At 38.7% G+C, this 23519-nt stretch overlaps 1 protein-coding gene and 1 long non-coding RNA gene across 3 annotated transcripts; one reads left to right on the forward strand and one right to left on the reverse strand.

Moving 5' to 3' along the window:
- The first annotated feature begins 6723 nt into the window (after positions 1-6723).
- On the forward strand, positions 6724-22990 carry LOC113073491 (uncharacterized). Of its 2 annotated transcripts, none has more exons than XR_003280504.1 (4): positions 6724-6848; positions 7599-7666; positions 8020-8102; positions 22795-22990. It is a non-coding gene; the product is annotated as an uncharacterized LOC113073491 (long non-coding RNA). The 2 variants fall into 2 exon arrangements; XR_003280503.1 differs by lacking the exon at positions 22795-22990 and adding an exon at positions 9119-9341.
- Positions 9405-15005, reverse strand: LOC113073490 (zinc finger BED domain-containing protein 1-like). The gene is made up of 2 exons (XM_026246388.1): positions 12196-15005; positions 9405-11312 (listed from the first exon to the last, which is right to left on the reverse strand). The coding sequence occupies exons 1-2, from the start codon at positions 12252-12254 to the stop codon at positions 9632-9634; spliced, it is 1740 nt and encodes a 579-aa protein (XP_026102173.1). The 5' UTR covers positions 12255-15005; the 3' UTR covers positions 9405-9631.
- Positions 22991-23519: the final 529 nt, after the last annotated feature.

Raw genomic sequence — 23519 nt, forward strand, 5'->3', positions numbered from 1 at the left:
GGCGTATAGCGTTCGGAAGAGCTCTTTATATGAGGTGTATCTTGTGCAAAATCTGCTACTCACTAAGCAAACTGAAAGGAGAACTCCTGTGTATACGCTCGCCAGCTGTCTGGCCAAAATCCCATAGTATTCAAGCGTCAGACGTAAGATATGAGATGTCAGATGTCACGGTCACGTGTTTGAGCTGCGCTCAAACTTTGCGTCTGGATAACGTACGCGTGGATAACCGTCTGGATAACGTACGTGTACATAAGCGTCTGGATAACGTACGCGTGGATAAGCGTCTGGATAACGTACGTGTGGATAAGCGTCTGGATAACGTACGCATGGATGACGTATGTGTGAATAAGTACATTAATAATAATTTGGCTTTGTCCTATTTTGCCCTAAGGAAGGCTTTAAGGTAATAATCATGATAACAGCACCTAAAGTACACATCTGTCTCCTCAGTGGAATAGTCTGGGTCCAGGATATGCAGGTGCATATGAGCCCTGGCAGTTTTGGGACATAGCTGGGGGAGAACTTCTAATTAAAACAAGGGAACGAATAGAGAGCCTTGAATGGGCCCGGCCTTTGTCCAACAGCTTGTGTGAATTCTTTGCCTGAGTCGACTGGATACAGTGACTTTTTTTCTCTCTCTCTTCCCTATTACACATCTATTAAAATAGTTCACTTTTGATTTTTAATAGAAAAGTTGTCATTTCTATTTGTTTCTTTAAGTTAATTTTGAAATATGTTTGGAAAATTTTGGGTTTGGTAAATTCAAGTTTTTGATTTTTAAAGGAACGAGCAAGCTGCAGCTCATTCAGACAGTAAGTTGAGCATTATGTTTGATCAATTTAGCTTTCTCAAACCAACAAGACTTACCTAAAATAAACAGACATAATAGGCCTACACTTCATGCATAAAATAAGAAATACAAACCGGATGCGATTTCTGTCTTCTTGGTCTGTAGAGCAGGAGCGCTTCACCAACATGATAAATATATCTATAGAATGCTTTTTGCGTTTTAAATTATTATTTTAAAACGAAATAATTCAAATCGAAAACAAAACTGTTATATTGTGAAGTAAAAAAAAGGCTTTTTTTTTTAACTAACTCTGATCGATTCATGAGACATTCGTTAGTATTAAACTGTTCTGGGCCGGGTTTCCCGTTAATGATTGATCTGCTAAATGAATAAATGTAAATGTAATCACATTTCGCTTGAATCAAGTTAAAGGTGTAAACTGCCGATTGTCCTGCATGTGATCGCATAAATCTGTCTTCTTACGATGCACTTAGGACTTATCGATTAGGATACTCCAGAGCACCCGTAGATCTACGATGATTTTCAAGTGCTACTTAAATTACGATGCTTTTGGGAAACAGACTGTGATATTAAGATCAGTAGTATGAACGTTTTTACGAACTTCTTAGGCTCAAGCTTTTGGGAAACTCAGCCCTGATTTTTTTCAACATTCATTCAAATATTAATATTTATTTCGTGCTGAAAATATTGAAGAGGAAAATATAATTGATTCATGTGCAGTTACTGAACGAATTATCTCCCTAAATTAAGAATAAAAAGCGTAAAAAAAGACGTTTATTGTTTTTACATAGAAGTTTTTTGCATATATGTCCGGAACTGACTCGCTACGACAGACTCCCTGTGATGTGTGATCATAAGGTTTCAGTAGACATCAACACAAAAGAAGGCTACTATATAGTACCAACTTATTTTAATAGATATAATACTTGAAAATGAAAATGTGTCAAAACAGTTTAAAAAATGTTCAAATAGGCATATATAAACGTATTAATTAATTATCAATATATAGCCTATTAATTTGAACATGTAGAGTAGACTACAAGAAACTGCTGTTGTAATAAGCAGCTTTAAGACATAAAAAAAACCTGAACTCTAAAATAATAATCATCTGCTGATCATACAATTATTTAGTTTTCAGAAATGAGGTCTAATGTATAGTGATCATTTTTTCTTTAGAGACATGTTGTATGAACTATTACCAGTAAGTTCATATGTGCTCAGATTAAAATTAGCCTATATTACTATTGTATTATTTTATTTAAGCTGTAACTGTGAATATATTTGGACACTCCATGTTAGTCACTGATTAGACTTACATGATTTAAAATTGATTTTTAGGTGATATTGCTTGAAAAGTGATTTATAATGAGCGCTAAAAAAACTATGTTATGCAGTTTATTTTATTATCAAAGCCTAGACCCTATGTAATTACATAACCTGAGACTAAAAGCTGTGTACACATTTTTGTAATATACATTTTGTCCACTAGAGAGAGCCAAATTATATGGATTAGGCCTATTTGAAAGTGAAAGTCCTGACATTTACCAAGTAACCCATACTCGGAGCTGGTGCTCTGCATTTAACCCATCCAAGTGCACACACACAGCAGTGAGAAGTGAACACACACCCGGAGCAGTGGGCAGCTATAGATCCAGCGCTGGGGAGGAACTGGGGTTCCTCTCGAGAACGGTCTCTCGACATGGCGTTAACGCCTTGGGGACTCCCTTCCTTCCTAACCTACCTGAAATCCTATTGCACAACGCCAGTGAAGTTGCAACTCTCACTGGCCAATGCCAGTCAAGACGGCAAATATGGGCGTGGCCTCGCCACTATACATTGTGCCGTGTTAACCTCAGAATCTTCCTCTTTCAATTATCCTACGAGACAGCTGTTGAGAAGACGCAAGAAGACGGATTTCCCTCTTGGCGTTCCAGCATGTCAAAAGTTTGCACGCTGTGTTCGGGGCCTATCGAGGCCCCGGACACCCACGAGTTCTGCATCCGTTGCCTGGGTCTCGCCCATGCGGAGGCAGCACTCAACGGGTCAGGCTGCCCACACTGCGAAGAATTCTCAGTGCGGGTGCTTAGGGCCCGGAAGAATATTGCCCTCGGTGATTTCTCTCGGCAATGTCCCACCGCCGCCAGCGAGCCGCTGGTGGGACGACAGCCGCACGTGGGCGACCGCGCGGAATGGCGCGATTCACCTCCCCCCCGCTCTCCAATGTGCTTGGAGGAGGATCTTCAACCTGTCGCTGGAGCATCGGAGATTGTTTCATTCGGTGCGGCGGGGGGCGACGATTTCGACGAAGCACTGTCCCTAACGACGTCCGAGAAGGACTGGGCCCGCTCTCCGGAGGAGCGCTCTGAAGTGGAGGGACACGCTGCATTCCAGGATGAACTCGTCCGGATTCTCACTAAGGCCGTGAGTGGTCTGGGCTTAGAGTGGGAATCCCCCAACGAACCAGCTAAGAGCAAGCTGGATTCTTGGTTCTTTTACTCGGGCCGCCGAGCTGCTGCTCCGAGGAAACGAGCCCCATTCCTCCCAGACCTGCATGACGAGGTCACTAAGGCGTGGGCTGCGCCCCAATCGGCTCGCGCTCATGCTGGTGGGTCAGAAATTTTCACCAAAGCCCGTGGATATACGCGCATTCCGCCTGTCGAGGAATCCATCGCTGCACACCTCTGTCCCTCCTCTGCTTCTCTGAAGACAGGTGTAACGCTGCCGTCAAGGCCCTGTCGTTTGACCGCACACGTAGCGGACAAAGCGTACGCGGCCTCGGGAGAAGCAATTTCTGCTCTGCACACGATGGCAGTGCTCCAAGTTTTTCAGGCACAGCTTCTGAAATCCCTGGACGAAGGGGGGGGGGGCGGATACGGAGGCGTTTAAAGATTTATGCGCAGCAACGGATTTCGCGCACAAAGCCACAAAGACGACGGCCCAGGCGATCGGACGGAGCATGGGCTACATGGTTGTGCTCCACCGGCACCTGTGGCTTACACTCACTGAGCTGAAGGATGCGGACAGGAGGGCGCTGCTCAACTCTCCTGTATCTCCATCTGGCCTATTTGGAGATGAAGTCGAGGCTATTGCGGAGCGTTTCTCAGAGGCACAGAAACGCTCTAGGGCGATGAGTCACTTCCTGCCGCGCCGGGCTGCGGCACACCCTTCTGCGCGCAGTAGATCCTCATCTGCTTCTAACCGGCCGTCGAAGCGACCCCCCGCTGCTTCCACTGCATCAGCACCAGATCCTGAGCCGTCTGTTCGCGCCAAAACCCCGTGGCAGAGGACACCGAAAGAAAGGCGTCAAGGCTTCAAGAAAGGCAGGAACCGTCCCGGGGTAGCTCCTCCGTCGGATCAAAAACCTTGCTCCTGACGAGTGGGCGCAGAGGAGAACATGCATTGCCCTCTGTTCTTCTCGCTGTCGCGCTCTCCCCTGGGCGGGGATGCATTCACAATGCCGTGGCCGAATGCCCGTCTGAATGCATTCCCCCCGCTAAAGATTTTGTCACAAGTGCTGCACAAAATCAGAGAGGAGAAAGCGTCAGTGTTATTAGTCGCTCCGCACTGGCCGAACATGCCTTGGTTTCCCGATCTTCTAGAAATACTAACAGCTCCCCCGTGGCCGATCCCGCTGAGACGAGATCTCCTGTCTCAGGCAGACGGCTCGATATGGCACCCCAACCCAGAATGGTGGAAACTTCATGTGTGGATGGTGTGCGGGAACCGGTAAACCCGGGTTCGTTGTCTCACCGCGTGATGTACACGATTGCGGAGGCACGAGCCCCTTATACGAGACGCCTGTACACTTGTAAATGGGCAGTCTTTGAGAGGTGGTGTGAATCGAATGGTCGGGACCCGGAAAGCTTCCTCGTGTCTGACATTCTGGATTTTCTGCAACAACGAATGGACGGCGGCAGCATGCCCTCTACGCTTAAGGTTTACGTTGCAGCTATCTCAGCTTTTCACACTGCCATTGACGGGCGCTCAGTTGGGAAACACGATCTAGTGATCAGATTTTTGAGAGGCGCGAGAAGACTAAAACCCTCCCGCCCCTCTACAATGCCATCCTGGGATCTGGCTACGGTGCTGGGAGCACTAGCCCTCCCGCCATTTGAGCCACTTCAGTCTGTCGGCTTGAAGGAGCTGACGCTTAAAACCGCGCTGCTGCTCGCCCTTGCTTCGTGCAAGCGCGTGGGGGATTTGCAAGCGCTCTCTGTGAATGCGGACTGTATGCAGTTTGGACCAGGTGATTGTAACGTCACGCTCAAGCCAAAGTTTGGCTATGTGCCTAAATCGCTCTCGACACCGTTTAGAGCTTTCTTTCTGCCTTCTCTCCAGAATCGGAGACTTCATTGGACGGCACCCCGAGTCAGGTGTTGTGTCCGGTAAGGGCTTTACGACTCTGTCAACCGCACAGCTGTGTTTCGGCAATCCGAACAGCTGTTTGTATGCTTTGGAGGCATCACCAGAGGACAGCCTGTCTCTAAGCAATGGCTGTCACATTGGGTGGTCGACGCTATTGCTTTGGCATATTCTAGCCGTGGTATGGAATGTCCTATTGGTGTTCGAGCCCATTCAACGAGGGCTGTCTCCTCCTCATGGGCGTGGACTAAGGGAATTTCTATCAAAGATATTTGTATGGCGGCTGGATGGTCTTCGCAGAATACCTTCGCCAGATTCTACAACTTGGACGTGCAGTCATTAGCCTCACAGGTTCTATCGGTGAGTACAACCTGTGGTTCTTCCTGCAACCACTAGCCACTCGACGGCGCTGGTGGTTTCGACCAGGTCCTGTAGGGAGAGGTTCAGCCTGTAACGCCTCATACGGTCATTCCCTATGTGTGCCCAACATTTCATTCTATGGTTGTTGCACTGTTTTGCTATACGCTTATATGTGGGTTCACAGGATTGTGTCATATTGTATAGCGATGGGGCTGCGCCTCTTTCAGACATGATTTTTAAATAACCTGTTTGGTCCCCCTCACGGGAATCTATATCCAATCCCGTCGAGGCATGTCGCAGGGTCGCCTCTGATTGGCTGGGGATTAACTTTATCTTAATGTATACAATAATTATTTATGATTGCTCCGGCGAGGCTGAGCCTTTTTAAATCGCTGTTCCCACGGCATTGTTCTATACAGGTCCCCAAGGCGTTAACGCCATGTCAAGAGACCGTTCTCGAGAGAGAACGTCTCAGGTTACTGACGTAACCTCGGCTCCCTGAGAGACGGGAACGAGACATGGCGTAGGCCGCCGTGTTCACTGCTCGGATCTGCTGTACTGTCAATTCAGTCGGAAGATTCTGAGGTTATGCCGCCAACACGGCACAATATATAGTGGCGAGGCCACGCCCATATTTGCCGTCTTGACTGGCATTGGCCAGTGAGAGTTGCAACTTCACTGGCGTTGTGCAATAGGATTTCAGGTAGGTTAGGAAGGAAGGGGGTCCCCAAGGCGTTAACGCCATGTCTCGTTCCCGTCTCTCAGGGAACCGAGGTTTGAACCGTATACCTTCTTGTAAGTAGTCCAAGTCTCTAACCATTAGGCCACAAACTTGTATGAACTTCTATGTCAAAATCAAATTCTCCAGTCAAAAACCCTTACATGATCTATCAATATCAAACTTTGGTCTCAGATGACAAAACCTACAGTACAAATACACACACTACAATAGTTTAGCTTCCTTGAATATAATATGTTATCTTTACTTAGTTGTTATACTTACTAGGTTTTATTAAGTTACAAAATTTGCTAATTTTAAGGCGAATAAAACAACATGCTGCAATGAGTAATTCTTTCTTAAAATATTCAAGTAGCTACAACAAAACCGATGACATTAATTCACCAGTGAGAGGCAGCAGTGCGCTGAAGTGCAACAGGAACAAAACAACAGAAGAAGAAAAAAGGAAGGCGAGCATGCGCAGCAAGCAAAGTTTTGAAGCTGCGTCGAATTTGCTGAAACTAAGAAGTAGAAAGACTGTTTACATTTCACCTCTGGACAAAGAATGATTGATTACTTCTACACAATAATACTAAGGTAAGTAAAAAAAAAAATAGTGTGTGGATGTATCTTTCTGTGATTTCTGTGGATGTATCTTTCTGCTAATTTGAACTGACTAACATTAGCTCCTTGTCAGCACCAGTGTTAGCTAACAGGGAGCAACAATCTTTGCTATTCTGCTATTAGAACAAAAACTATAGAAATACACAACTTGTGGCACATTTGGGTAAAGGAAAAAACTTTTAAATACTTTTTTTTTTTATTTCATTTCTCAAATTGAAAAATGTTTTACTAGTTAAAAATGAAAGCATGTAAATTCCGAGAAACAATTCAAGACCATGCAAAAAGTCGTCAATATGATCTTTATGTGCCACTTATAGTATTAATTGTTAACAGTAATCTTTTGCAAAATTTCCTCTATAATTTTATAACCCTGTGAGGCTTTGGCCACTTTTTAGGTTAAAGTAATTTTTCAGTTTACAAATGTATTTTCATCATTTTAATACAATCATAGTCATTACATGATCAGACATATAAGCTTTAAACTGAATGAGCTCGTTGTTTTGCAGTAATTATTTCTTTGCTGTGTTAAAAACACCGAGTACTGTAACAGAAGAAATGCTGCTTTTGAATTGGTTTTATTACTGATGCATCAAATAGAGATGTATAGAAAATTTATTTCTATTGTTAAAAATGCAAATATCAAGAAATGAATGTGTCCTTGTTCTACAATTCACAACATTAGTGGAACTTGATTTTATATGAAGAATTATTTTTCATATTTAGGAAAAAACTTGTGTCAGCTGTCTTCTCTGAGCAGCGGTCTTGTGATCACCGGCCTCAGTATAATAAAGGTGAGATATCTCAACAGCAGTAGAGCAGTTTTTGACTCAATCATGTGCTATGCTTTATTTGCAATTTCAAATAATTTATTGCAGTTCCAGAATACCTGTAACCGTATTTCCGTATTTGTAACTGTGTTTCTTTTCACATACCTAAGAGTACACTTCACATCCTAGAACCCATAAAATGTATGATGCTACCTTAAATGTTTAATAGTTTTATTATATTTATTAATAATATTTAAAATAAACAGCGCTTATTGACTTCAATGACTTCTTTATTGACACTTTGAAAAATATGTTTCTATTGTAATTTTTACATTTCTTAAACTTAGTTTTTCTTTTTAAACTAATTAAAAATGCAGATTTGACAGAACTACACACCCATCTGAGGCCTACCTGTTTTAATTCATGATCACCCCGGATACTTCTACAACTAACCCGTTGGGTAAGTTCTCATAGTTAGTAACACCATTTTAGAAAAAATGCCTGTGTATTTGCTGGTATATTACTGAGATACCTTTATAAAGATTAATGTTGATTACATACCTAGTTCAATCAGAAATGAAAAATCTATTCTATCTGTCAATCTATCTGTCAATCTATTCCATAAAAAACTGTGCATCTTCATGACACGAATGAAGATATTTAACCCAAATCTCTGACACCCAAGAAGCCATCAAATCGATCCATATGAATGGAGCCGATTAATCTACTTTTTGGGCCAAACTGTTCAATGAATTGTAAGGAGAAGTTTCAGTTATATTTCCACTTGAACTCTGTTAAGCATGGTCTGATGAACTGTTCTTGATCCAGAACTCTTAGCTGAACACACTGAACGTTCTGTAGAAAGCCTAGATGGTAGTCACTGCTCAGGGTTCGTCGTTTGTTTTTGCCTAGCCACCAGTTTCTCTGTAGCTGGGTAACATGCTATTTGAGTTAAGTAAACTAGGTAATATTAAAATTAAAAGTAATATTTAATCTTTCGTAACATGGGTACTTTTTACATCAGGTTCGATATCTTAACTATTGCATTACTAAGGCAACGACTGACACGTTTATGTTGCATTCAAAAGAGCTCTGTTAACAGCCCAACAGTGAAAAATTAAACCATACCCGTATTAGCACAGAATGGAATGGTTAAGCATTGAGAATTAAGAATGGTTTGGCCTGACAGTGGAAAAGAGGCTAAAATCTTTGAAAGAGGCGTAATTGCTATATGATCAAGTGTCTAATATTTTGGGTAAACAGACATTCAGTTAAAGGACAGAAATATATTTCACTGAAAATGTCTTTATTTGTGTTCTGAAAATAACTAAAAGTCATGGGTGAGTAAATGATGACATGAATTTAAAGTTTGGGTGAACTAACCCAATGTTATGGCAGTGTAGGCAAGACAGAAAACACTGAAAACTGATCATCCACATTTCCATGCTAATATTGTTTTTATTTGGTTTTATACAGGTGTCTGATGCTGATGCAGTCTGGGCACTAGTATCTGTTGTAGGGCTGCAACTAACGATTATTTTCATAATCGATTAATCGGACGATTATTTTTTCGATTAATCGGATACAGTTTTTGTTTTATTCAGTTTGATTTTTTTTTGTTTATTGTAACTAAATAAAACCCTAAATCAGGGTATTTATGTTTAAAAGTGTACTTTTAAAAAGTGCAAAAGCCACACATTGAGTTTTACTAATATAATCTTTAATATTTACATTTTAAAACTTAAAACACAAAAGTTTGTCCAGTTTTTAAACAATAAAACTTCTTTAAATATCCAAAATATAAATAAACAAAACAAAATATTGAGTTGTGCTGCTCATATAAACTTCACATTATGAAATTAGGACAAAAAGATGTTTGTAATAATATATTAAGCAGCGTATTTTGTTGGAATATCAAAATTATAAATAATAAACAAACAAACGTTACTGTTTGATACAGAGGTAGAATGCAGAAGAAGAGGAAAACTGTCACTGTTCAGTGTTGTTCATAAGAACATGTTTCTTATTCACTCTTCCAAAACTTTGAATTGGAATGAAAAATGTCAGCATGTCCACATGCTCCGGGCTGAGGCTGGCTCTCTTTTTGGAAGCTATGTTACCTGCAGCGGAAAACAGACGCTCAGATGGTGTTGAGGAGCTTGGGATACACAAGTAGGATTTAGCTAATTTTGCCAAAGTGGGATATTTATCTTTATTATCTCTCCACCAATCCAAAGGATTTTCTTCCTTGGCTAGGGGCCTCTCACCAAAGTAAGCCAGGACTTCATTTCTTATTTGAGTGTTGAGGTCCTCCTCAGCTTTCTCCTCTCTGCTCTCTTCATCACTGCTGCCTCCAGACTCAAGGAGTGAGTCAAGCAAAGATGTTGAAGGTTCAGCTGCAGTTCTTATGGTTGAGGTGGTAATTTGCTGTTGCACCATCTCCCTTCTTGCTGCAAGTGCTTTAGCTTGCACTTTAGCTTGAACAGTTATAATTTGCTCAGGTGACAGAAATTTCAGTCTTCTGAACCTTGGGTCCAGAGCAGAGGAGAGAACCACAGGATTATCTACCTGATCAAAGAGTGTTTCCTTCCATCTGTTTTGAAGCTGCTCAACTGCTGTGACTTGGAAGGACTTCACTGAAGCTGAATCGTAGGTAGCACCTTCAGTGGACTTCAAGAGCCCTTTCACAAGTGGAGGCAATGAAGAGACTGTTATATATTCCTGCCCACTCATAAAAACAGTGGCACATTCAAATGGCTTAAGAGCAGTGCAAAGCTCTTCAAGCAGACTCCACTGGTCTGGTTTCAAGTCAAGATAGCGTTTGTCTCTGTGAGTGAGGGATGGGTCAGATAGAGTTGCAGTTACAGGCCACCTCTGTTCAATCAGTCTGTTAATCATGTAGAATGTACTGTTCCATCTAGTACTTACATTCTGAACAAGCTTATGCTCAGGTGTGCCCATTTGTTTCTGTTTGTCTTTCAGCTTGCTGCAAGCTTGCTCACTTTTTTTGAAATGCTCCACAAGACATCTTGCAGCTCCAACAGCTCTTTGAATGCCTGTGTTCTTTAATGCAGCATTAATCACCAACTGCAAGGTGTGGCCAGTGCAGCGTATACTGCTCCACCCATGTTTCTCCTCCAGTAATTTTGCAGCGGCCACAATGTTCGCACCATTGTCATGTACAATGGCACAAATTTTCTCAGAAGGGATTTCAAACTTGACTGCTAATTCTTCCAACCACTCTGCAATGTTGGTTGAGGTATGTCTGTCTTCGAGTGGCATGGTGGTAAGGCAGACAGATGTCATCTTCCAGTCATTCCCAATGTAATGGCATGTAATGCCAAGGTAAGCTTCAGTGGCAACACTTGTCCATATATCAGTAGTTAAAGCCATTCTACTGTTGGTGGTGTTTATAGCACTCTTAATTTTTTGGAATGCCTCCTGATACTTCCTCTCCATTAATTTTGTGAAGTGGGTCCTTGAGGGAAGAATATATCCTGGGTTGAGTGTGCCTACCATTTTTTTGAATCCTTCATATTCCACCATTGACATTGGCCGCATGTCAGTTACCAACATATTAAGTATGACATCTGTTACAATGGCTGCTTGTTGAGGAGTGCATGGGGGATTTCTCCTCTGAACAAATTCACTCATGGTGAGCTGTTTCTTTCTGAAATAAAAAAAAACAACATTTGAGTATGCAAGGAGAGGCAATTTATGTGTAAATCAATATTTGCATTGTTTTTAATGATAATTACTGTTGGCAAGTTGACAACCATGATTAATGAAAAAAAAAATCAAAATTATATACAACATTATGTTTTAACAATTTTTGGTAAAACAAATTTACACAGACATGATGTTCAGATGTAAAGATATAAACCAAAACATCTAAAATATATAATAAATTAAATTTTTATTTAAAATTAAATTAATTATAAGGATATATTGATCAATTAAATATAGAAAGAATGAAAACAAGCGTGTGAACGTAGTAGAGCCGCAGTAGATCGAAACTTTTTTAAAACTTTTTATTACATGGCTTGGTTGAATTCCAATGTAGAATGCGGTCTGTTATTTCTTGATAACAGACCGCTCGCTGCGAAATATAACACATCGTTGCCATGAAAAACAGAGCGTTGCTATGGACGCAGGATTCTAACTGTAGAGACGAAACGGACTATTTTCTTTAGTGAAAGCAATACAATCGTTTTTAAATCAATACACTCAGGACAGGAAAAATTATGCATTCACTAAAAACCACTGACTACAGTGACTAAAAAAACAATCTTTTACTACTGCTGTTATTAACTGCCTTTATATTTAATTTGCCTTTAACCATTTAATTTAACCTATTTCTGCGCTATTATAATGCATCACTTATGTTGCGAGCGAACTGATTGCGCAACCTGACGCTCGAGACAAAATAGATCTAGTGTGACTGTCCCGAAGTTGGTAAACAAAGCTGTTTACACAGTAGCATTGAATTAAACCAGACTATACTATTTTCACATCTTCATATAATGAGAATATAGGCTACAGTTTTTGCTTACCGTGCTGATGTTTCACCTTCATCCGTGACAACGTGTTTCCTCTTCATGTGTTCGTGCATTACTGTGGTACTTCCATGACACACAAGCTCAGCTTTGCATAACTTGCAGATTACAGTCTTATTTGCTGCATTTAATGTAAAATGCTCCCATGCCTTAGATGACTTGGGGCGCACACTTTTCTGCCGCCGATTGATCTGTCATTTCTCTCCGATTAACATTACTCTCTGCCATTTCGTGTGTGACTGTTGTCATGAAAGTGACGTCATCAGTAACGCTCCCCGTGACGTGAGCAGACCAACTAATCGACAATGACATTCGTTGACAACGATTTTCATAGTCGATTATTATCGATTTTATCGATTAGTTGTTGCAGCCCTAATCTGTTGGCTTGCTGACTATCACTGACCATGAAGTACTTCTCCAAATCTTGACCCAGTGTCTTCTGCCATAATTGTTCAGGGTAGTACTGCAAAGAATAGTCTCCAGGGTCTGCCTCCAACATTTGCTTCCCGACCACCATGTGCTACGTTTGCATCACTACATGTGGGTTACCCTGATACTGTGAAGAGCACCTACAATATGATGCTTGACTTGGGACAGAAAAAAAAACATTGGCAACTTGTGAGGCCAACTCATTGCCGTATTTAAAATCATTGGACCACTACCTCCATTGTTTAACATAACTAAAAGCAGAATGTTTTTGCTTTGTTTCAAAATTTTTGTAATACGAGTTAAAACTACATTGAAAAAAATATATCATCTTTAACTTTGAACTGTCACTACATTTGATTTAGGGTAATTATGTGTGTGAAGAATAGAACATTGTTGTCATGAATTTGTAATAGATTTTTGAAGTACTTAAGTTAATAGATAAATTGTAACTTTTTTTTAAAGGCAATTGGTCAAAACTACATTTCTGTTCAAGTAAATACAACTTAGAAATTCCAAGTTGCAGGAAATGTTACTTGATTTAGCTAAATTTAAACGAGTTGTTTGAAATACGTACATAATGTACTTAATTTAGTTGTTGAAAATAGTAATTCTGAGTTACACGTTTACAATACTTATATATAAACCTTTGTTAGTACAAATTACTATTCTTATTTCACTTTACTTGTTTTTTTCAAGGCAATCTGTTTGCATGCTTTTTTAAAATAAGGTTTACTCACTATTATAATTTACAGTGCAGACAACCTCCCTGCCCAGTGCACACTAGTGAGATAAATTCAAAACACTGTAATTGTAATAAAGTACTGTAACTATACTGTACTACACTGTGTGATTCTTTCAGCTCTCTCTCCAGTGCTAGGATGCATTTTTAAAGCAGTCACCTGTGCTCCTGTTCATAATTTCCTGAGATGCTACTGAATGCTTGCTTATGGATAATTGTGTGTTATTTGAGTTCACACTGTGACACAAATTGTAATGTGTGTGTGTATATATGAATATTATAGAATATTATAATTTCTAAACTACTAAATTATTAAAACATTACATGATTGAAGTGTTTACTCATGGCCCATGGTCCATTGTTAATTTCGAATTTGGCCTTTGGATTTAACTATTAATGCATTAAGCCATTTTTCAATTTATGTTTTCTGGTGGACAAAATACTTAAACTTACACAAATGTTGTCTTTTTGGTTTATACTGTCCTTATCTTGTTGCCATTAGTTATATATGATGCTTACAAGAAAGCTGTGAATTGGTTGTTCCTGGTTGTTGTTTTACATGTGCACTTCTAAATAACATTGTAAGTTCATTGATTAGATATACTGCAGTGTAATTTTAATTTTACTCATCATATTTTCGTCAGCATTCTGAAGATTATGAAATATTTGGGGATTTGGAGGAGCTAATTGTTATAACATGCAGGTTTTTCTTTCTTTTTGCTCCGAACAAAAAAAAAAAGAAGAAAAAAAAAGCACTTAACTACAGCACTTAAGACATTTGACAAAATCACACACACAAATGAAAAAAAAAAAGATATTAAAAATGACAAGGCGCTTTACGTCAAGTAGCTTCTCACGCGAGAAGGGGGGCGACAAAAACACCATTTTTACGAAGGTGTGAAGGAGTTAATCTAGCTGTGTTCGCTTTTGCAAGAGAAGTACAATGTTTTGATAATTGGGTGAAAGGTTTTCTTATTTGTGTTTAGAGTTTAGCAAAAATAGCCAATAGTTACAAAAAATGTGCTTCAGCGATCAGAAAAAACTGGAATAGTGTAATTTTGCCACCTACTGGCGGTTTTCAATTCACATTTAAAGTACCTTTCCATTTTTCTTTTTCTTTATAATTGTAAATATCAGTAAGCTATTCAACGTTTTAGGATTAAAATATCAAAACATTATTTCTGCATTTGTAACTGCAGGTTAAAGGATTCATGTCCTGCATTAAACAGTGTGTAAATACATCTAAATGCCTCTTCAGATGCAGCGTGTTTCCTCTGCATTGCAAAGATTTTTATTGGTTTGGTAACAACCCTGAATTTCATATAAAACGTATAATTTTATATATATTTTTGCAGACACTTTATTGATTGAATTTAAGAATTTGATGCTAAATATAATGCACTCTTCTAGGAAAAAATATAAAATGCCCATTAAGGGTGAAAATAACCTTTGTTGGAAAATATTAATTTCCATCACTGCTGTGAACTGACTACGCAGAATGTGAAGCATATCAATAACTTTAGGAGTCATCTTCTACCACACTCAGAAAAATATAGTCTGACTTTGTTATGGCTAAACATTTCGGAAAATACTGAGATATCATTTTTGTCTCTATCGCACCCTTATACAGTATTGTTCAAAATAATAGCAGTACAATGTGACTAACCAGAATAATCAAGGTTTTTCGTATATTTTTTTATTGCTACGTGGCAAACAAGTTACCAGTAGGTTCAGTAGATTCTCAGAAAACAAATGAGACCCAGCATTCATGATATGCACGCTCTTAAGGCTGTGCAATTGGGCAATTAGTTGAATTAGTTGAAAGGGGTGTGTTCAAAAAAATAGCAGTGTGGCATTCAATCACTGAGGTCATCAATTTTGTGAAGAAACAGGTGGCCCCTATTTAAGGATGAAGCCAACACTTGTTGAACATGCATTTGAAAGCTGAGGAAAATGGGTCGTTCAAGACATTGTTCAGAAGAACAGCGTACTTTGATTAAAAAGTTGATTAGAGAGGGGAAAACCTATAAAGAGGTGCAAAAAATGATAGGCTGTTCAGCTAAAATGATCTCCAATGCCTTAAAATGGAGAGCAAAACCAGAGAGACGTGGAAGAAAACAGAAGACAACCATCAAAATGGATAGAAGAATAACCAGAATGGCAAAGGCTCAGCCAATGATCACCTCCAGGATGATCAAAGACAGTCTGGAGTTACCTGTAAGTACTGTGACAGTTAGAAGACGTCTGTGTGAAGCTAATCTATTTTCAAGAATCCCCCGCAAAGTCCCTCTGTTAAAAAAAAGGCATGTGCAGAAGAGGTTACAATTTGCCAAAGAACACATCAACTGGCCTAAAGAGAAATGGAGGAACATTTTGTGGACTGATGAGAGTAAAATTGTTCTTTTTGGGTCCAAGGACCACATGCAGTTTGTGAGACGACCCCCAAACTCTGAATTCAAGCCACAGTACACAGTGAAGACAGTGAAGCATGGAGGTGCAAGCATCATGATATGGGCATGTTTCTCCTACTATGGTGTTGGGCCTATTTATCGCATACCAGGGATCATGGATCAGTTTGCATATGTTAAAATACTTGAAGAGGTCATGTTGCCCTATGCTGAAGAGGACATGCCCTTGAAATGGTTGTTTCAACAAGACAATGACCCAAAACACACTAGTAAACGGGCAAAGTCTTGGTTCCAAACCAACAAAATTAATGTTATGGAGGGGCCAGCCCAATCTCCAGACCTTAATCCAATTGAGAACTTGTGGGGTGATATCAAAAATGCTGTTTCTGAAGCAAAACCAAGAAATGTGAATGAATTGTGGAATGTTGTTAAAGAATCATGGAGTGGAATAACAGCTGAGAGGTGCCACAAGTTGGTTGACTCCATGCCACACAGATGTCAAGCAGTTTTAAAAAACTGTGGTCATACAACTAAATATTAGTTTAGTGATTCACAGGATTGCTAAATCCCAGAAAAAAAAATGTTTGTACAAAATAGTTTTGAGTTTGTACAGTCAAAGGTAGACACTGCTATTTTTTTGAACACACCCCTTTCAACTAATTGCCCAATTGCACAGCCTTAAGAGCGTGCATATCATGAATGCTGGGTCTTGTTTGTTTTCTGACAATCTACTGAACGTACTGGTAACTTGTTTGCCACGTAGCAATAAAAAAATATACTAAAAACCTTGATTATTCTGGTTAGTCACATTGTACTGCTATTATTTTGAACAATACTGTATATAGCCTATTTAATTCTTCTTTGCTTGTTTGTACACTTAATTCACTGATCATCAAGCTTAAAATAATCGTTATCGTTGAGAAAACCTAAGATAAGCTTGAGGACTCGACAAATAAATAAATAAATAAATATCAGCCTATTCTCACCATCATTACTCCAGTCTTCTTTGAGACATGGTCCTTCAATGTATTTTCAATGTCGGAAACAATTGTGCTGCTTAGTATTTTTCTATGATATTTTTACAGGATTGATTCGTGTATCCTGGCAGATTATTATTCAAAATATAGAAATCTTTATAATTTAACAACATTGCTGAATAAATGTTTACATTTAAAAAAAAGGAAAAAAAATATTGAATAATAAAATTATACTATAATCCTAATTTAGATTTTAAATGTAAAATATAAGAGAGGTGCTTGAAAAACTGAACATTAATCAGGCATAATGTATTTTACAGCCTTTATTATATTACAGCAACAGTCTCAGATCTAGCAGCCGATTGCGATCGATGGGTTGGCCATCAAGCCGATCAAGTGCTGCAGGCTACATTAAAAATGTAAAAAGATAAAAACACAATAACCCTGAAAAGTAATTTCAAAAAGGATTTCATAAAAATAAACGGAACAATTATTGTACATTGAATTGGCCGGGGAAAAGACTCACTAAAAAACCCCAATCACACAAAAAAAAAAAAAGTCAGATGCAGACGTCACGTTATAATGCAGACGGAGATGTCACGTTATAATGCATAACTTCACTGCTACATGTGAATCACGCGTGAACGTCTGACTCGACACTTCACTGCCACACGTGATTTACGTGACGTCTGCGTGATGTCTACGCCTCGTCTGCGTCTTAAAATGAATGGATTCAATAGCAAAAAATCAAGACGTCAGTGAGACGTTCAGTGAGACGAGTGCATGTTACAACGTCATATTAAAGATCTCATCGGAACGCCATAGGAGCGCTGTGCTCGTTCTCTCCGTCACTCCGTCAGTAGCCTGTTTCACTCACTAAACCCAATTACAGATCAAATAAGGCTTTGGTGGGACAAAAAATAGTTTTGGCGGCCGACAAAAAATTTTCAATGTAGGAAAAACCCTGCATGTAAGGGAGGAAACACAAGCAATCTGTCAAAGCATCTTCCAAAAGTGTATTATATGCAGACAGAGAAATGCAAAGTTTTCGGCTGCCTAACACAACATAAAGTACCGATAAGAATACCATTAAAGTACTGGACAGTTAAGCAATATCGGAAAGAATAGTAATACCGTTAAAACCTTAACGATACCCATCCCTAGTTATAATTGGTCATTGTTTCCTTTTTTAATATTTTAAAGATTTATTTTCTTGAAAAATGTTTTTACAGAAAGATGGATTCATTTGATAAGTTACAGTAAAGACTTTTAAATTGATTAAAAAAAAAAAAAATCTAAATAAATACTGCTCTTTTGCAAGCTCTATTAAAAAAATACTGACAAATTTAATGGTTTCTACAAAATATTGGGCAGTACAACTGTTTTAACCATGGATAATAATCAGAAATGTTTCCTGAGCAGTAAATCATCATATTAGAATGATTTCTGAAGATCATGTTACACTGAAGACTGGAGTAATGATGTTGAAAGTTCATTTTACAGGGATAAATTACATTTTACAATGCATCCACATAGAAAACAATTATGTAGTTATATTACACAATATTACTGTTTTTACGGTCTGTTTAATCCAATAAGGCTTAAGATGTGAGATTTTTTTTGTTTTTTCTACGTGAAAGATGTATTTAATGTGTCAAATGTCAATATACTCTTGTGAATTGTGTTATTTTGACTAATTATGAATATGAAAAATAATACGCGGTTGTAATTAGGCCTGAAAAGACTTCTTTTCAACTTTACCACCAAATTTAGATGTAATTTAAACCTTTTCACCTTTCACTTTATAACCACATTTAGACGTAATTTGGACATCTTTTCACCTTTCAACTAAATTTTAACATTGTTTAGAAGTCTGTCAATGACGTCTTTTTAACATGTTTTTGCTGGGTACTCTAGAATGAAAAAAATTTGATTGTTTCTATGGTAATTGTATGAAAAACAGTAGCCTAAATACATTAAGTATCCACTAAGTACTGTTGGTCTTCGGATAGATTATACTTGTTTAAGGGGGATCCTTGGAAAACCCTGGTTTAATAGATTTTAACTTGAGTTTGCAAAGAAATCTATAATCTCCAAGAGCTTAAACATCATTAAATGTTACGTTTATTTTTTATATAGAAACGATATTTAAAAAAGTCAAACTGCAAGATATGACAATGTAAAACAAAGATACAATATTATGTCTCTTTTAATATAGCACATAGAATAATACTTGCATAAAGAGACTCTTAAACACTCCTATTTGATACCCGCGTTTTTCTGTTTTTACTCAAGTTGTTATTATAAGGCACATTGGTCAAAGTCTGTTGTTGTAATAAAAGTGCTGTAAATTAACTGTTACGCTGTTCATTATTTCAAAGCAGCTTTACAGCAAAATGTTCCAGCACTAATAGGCTATCTGAAATCCAACAGGAGGAATAATTATAATAAATTATATATATGGCCTCTTAGTTTTTTTAATTATGTCCCGGGCAAGCAAGTTCTAAATTGTGACAAAGAAAGAAAAACACAAAAAGTTGTTAGTATTGGAAGGGGGGAGAAACTTGTGAAACCAGTTCCTCTGAAACCAGTTCTGCTCCTGAACTGAGTCATTGTTTGCTGAGTTCACTAGGCCTAGGAGTTGTACAATAGGATACAACTTTAAGAAATTTTACAATGGGTACTTGCTATTTGTCCGTCAAATACTTTTAGATATCGGCTTTCTTGTGATTGTTTAAATCATAGCCCAAGGAAAATCACAAGTGGAATTTATTTATCTTTTTGATTACTTACCTGATCCAAAGGAACTCCAACTTGATCGCTGACTGAACTTAACCAGGTGCATCCAGTAGTTTTAAATGCGATGTCTGTGTTTTCCTTTTTGTCCATTTTGCATTGTGTAGATCCCTGTATCACCTGACAAATATCGACGTCGTATCGCCAAACTTTAAGCGTAGTATATATTAGAAATACTTATACAGAATTAGCATGGTGAAGACAAATCAAACGCTCCGTATCAAAGAGCTAAAGTTGTGTGTTGAAGTAGGTTGAAGGCGGGGCTGGTTGAGCTGTCAGCAGGGAATCAAGTGATCTTATTGGAGTGTGTTAAAATCAAAAATTAAAGGAACGCCTCGCATTGAAAGAGGCGGCTCAAGGGAGGAGTAACACATATTCAGAGTTTTCCTCTCCCAGTCCCACGTATTTGGCGTGAGAAGCACGCTTTGGCTCTGTCTCCCGTATGCAGTGCAGAAGCAGCACGGACTAATATTTCTTTCACACAAGACATCACTGATCCGCGGCTGTTCACCACAAACAACATCCCAGATAGCACATACGTCTAGCTGATATCGATAAGATAAACAAAGTTGCATCGCCAAAATGGAGCTCGGAGAGCGTTTGCTAATTGGGAAAATGTCGCCGAGACGTCGGGAAAAAGATCGCAAATGCTGTCCGGTGTTGTTCCGATCTTACTCTGCCCATTTAACTTTTTTATGAATGTCATGAGTTATAGTTAGTCGCATTTTTTCTCACATATGCATTCATGGAGTACAGACCAAAAGTTTGGAAACATTACTATTTTTAATGTTTTTGAAATAAGTTTCTTCTGCTCATCAAGCCTGCATTTATTTGATCAAAAAAAAAGTAATACTGTGAAATATTATCACAACTTAAAATAAGTTTTCTATTTGAATATACTTAAAAAAAAAAAAAATATATTTATTCCTGTGATGCAAAGCTGAATTTTCAGCATCATTAGCCTACTCCAGCCTTCAGTGTCACATGTAACATCCAGTCTATCACATGAAATCATTCTAATATTCTGATTTATTATGAGTGTTGGAAACAGTTCTGCTGTCTAATACATTTGATGAATAAAAGGTTGAAAACTGCATTTATTCAACAACAACAACAAAAAAATTCTAATAATATATATTCTAATAATATATTTTATTTACAGTCACTTTTTATCAATTTAACACATCCTTGCTGAATAAAAGTATTGATTTTATTAAAAAAAAAGAAAGAAAAAAAATGACTGACCCCAAATTACTGACCAGTATTGTATATTGTTATTACAAAATATTTATATTTTAGAAACCTAGCTTCTTCTTTTTGTTTTTTACTTTTTATTCATCAAAGTATATTAAAAAAGTATCACGTGTTCTGAAAAAATATTAAGCAGCAGAACTGTTTCCAACTTTGATAATGAATCATCATATTAGAATGATTTCTAAAGGATCATGTGATGATCCTAAAAATTCAGCTTTGCATCACATAAATAAATGATAATTTAAAATATAATAAATTTAAAAACAATTATTTTACATTGTAATAATATATCACAATATTACATTTTCTTCTTTATTTTTGATTAAATAAATGCAGGCTTGATGAGCAGAAGAAACTTCTTTCAAAAACATTAAAAATAGTAATGTTTCCAAACTTTTGGTCTGTACTTTATATACAAAATAACACGCTATATAATGAGGCAAATAAATGTTTGCAATGTAACACTTTTTAAAGTAGCATCTGTCATTACATCAAACAAATAAAATACAATTTTAAGGTCACAGACTCACCAAAATTATTTTATCATTACATCATGTCATGGAGAATGTGTGCTCAAAAAGCATTTGATTGCAGGCTCAACAGAACAGGTGTATATATGGGGTATAATTGTCACAGCCTTAACTGCTACACCTGTTAAAGTTTCTCCCCACTGACCCAAATGTATTTTATTATCAAATCATGTTATGGAGGATGTGTGCTAAAAAGCATTTGATTGTTGCATCAACAGAACAGGTTTACATGAGGGGTATTATTTTCACAACCTTAACTGCTACACCTGTTAAAGAGATAGTTCACCCATAAATGAAAATTAGGTGTTTTTCTGCTTACCCCCAGGGCATCCAAGATGTAGGTGACTTTAGCACTATTCGGACGGGACTAGTTTTCTAAACTACGTTTGAGTTTCGATTCTTACCACCTGACGTCTGTGATTTTCATGTACCAATTCGGATGGGACTAACATCTCCATGTTTATTACAGAGGTGGGAGGGTCTGATTTGTGCATCTGGGCATCACAGAGATCACGCGCTCTGTATGCGTGCATTGCATTCATTCAGAATGATTGCCTTAGTATTATTACACAATAAATACTAAATGGCTAGTATAGCAAACCATGTTAGTGTGTGGTTCCTTTAGTTTAACTTGTTTTCCTTTTTTTTCTTTTTTTTATTAAATGTAATTAAAACATTATGTAACTGAGTACATAAATGAACGTGAGTAATCTTACCTGATGCTTATATTACAATAGCCAGTATTAACAGTTTACGCGATCTTGCTCTTGATTTTATTATTTTTATTTTTTATTATTAGCTATATATTTGCCGCTAAGCAAATATATCAAACATCCGCGCGGTAAGAGCATCTACGGTAATTCACGTTTGCCAAAACACACAAGGAAACGCGTGGTGAAATAAAATATCACTGGCAATCACAGACATTCGCATTCGGACGGGATAAGTTTTCTCAGAGGATCACCTGAGTTTGCTGAAAAACGGTAGGTAATTTGCTCTGGAATTATCACAGAGGTTATGTGAGAAAAACACAGACGTGGCAGATTCGGATGGGATTAAAATCACCAAGTACGTCTGTGAAACGCAGATTTCTCTAACGACCCCCTGTAAAACTAGTCCCGTCCGAATAGGGCTTCTGTTTCTTCAGTAGAAAACAAATTATCATTTTTAGCTCCAGTCATTGCAGTCTCTCAGCCATACAATGCATGGCAAATGATAACAGAATCTAAAAAAGTAAAAAAATACAAAACATGCATAAGGCTTGTCTTCGTGTTGCTCTATATGTCATGGTAGGAAATCCATTGTTTCCTCCGTGTCATGTTTTGTGTTTGTTTTTGTACTCACGTAGTCTCCATGTGCTCGTCTGGTTGATTGTTGTCACCTGTGTGTTGATTGTCTCGCTCCAGCTGATCCTCATCTCCACTCAGCTACATAAACTCACTCATCTCTCCGTCTGTTGTCAGATCCTCACTCATGTCTCCGCTCCCTAGCTGGATTACCGTCTCCCGTGTTCGTGTGCTGGATTGTGTTCGTGTTGTCATCTTCATGTCAGTGTTCCAGTCCGTTCCTGGTTTCATCCATTTGACCGTCTTCACCTTCACCATCGACTTCACCATCCAGCTCTTCTCACGCCACCGTAGACCTTCTTTTCCATTGCCAACATTCTGGACTCTGATTTCAATAAACTTCATCTGATTGCCTGCAATTGCTTCCTCCTCTTTTACTAGTCGTCACAGTAGGATCTGACCATCATGGAAGCAGCAGGCGATCGATCCCCATCTCATCTGGAGGAATTTCTGCAGAGAGCCGTTGGTCGTATGGATCACCAAGACAAGGCGATAGATGAGATGGGTCGAGCTTTCCAAGCAATGGTGACGAAGGTGTCCGAGCTCGCTCTCCAGGCTCAACATCAACTACAACCGCCACCCGCTGCGCCTCCCACGCCACCCACACCGCCGATTGTCTCCGGGGGGATTTCCCAGTCCGAACCACGCCTCCCCATCCCTAAGAAATATGCGAGTGAGCCAGAGTTTTGTCGATCATTTCTGTCTCATTGTTCTCTGCACTTCGCCCTGCAGCCCCGCACATTTTGCACCGAGGAAATGAAGGTGGCATTCGTCTTGTCACTACTGACGGGGAGGGCTGCCCTCTGGGGGACGGCGGTGTGGGAGAACCAAGACAGCTGCTG

This window comes from Carassius auratus, unplaced genomic scaffold, assembly GCF_003368295.1.
Source record: "Carassius auratus strain Wakin unplaced genomic scaffold, ASM336829v1 scaf_tig00012282, whole genome shotgun sequence".
Lineage (NCBI taxonomy): Eukaryota > Metazoa > Chordata > Actinopteri > Cypriniformes > Cyprinidae > Carassius > Carassius auratus.

Bases quoted from the DNA above. Each gene is read 5' to 3' on its own strand.
- LOC113073490 (XM_026246388.1), bottom strand. From the start codon at position 12,254: ATGCACGAACACATGAAGAGGAAACACGTTGTCACGGATGAAGGTGAA. The intron at 11,313-12,195 runs GTAAGCAAAAAC...TTTTTATTTCAG, and splicing joins GAAGGTGAAACATCAGCACG to AAAGAAACAGCTCACCATGA.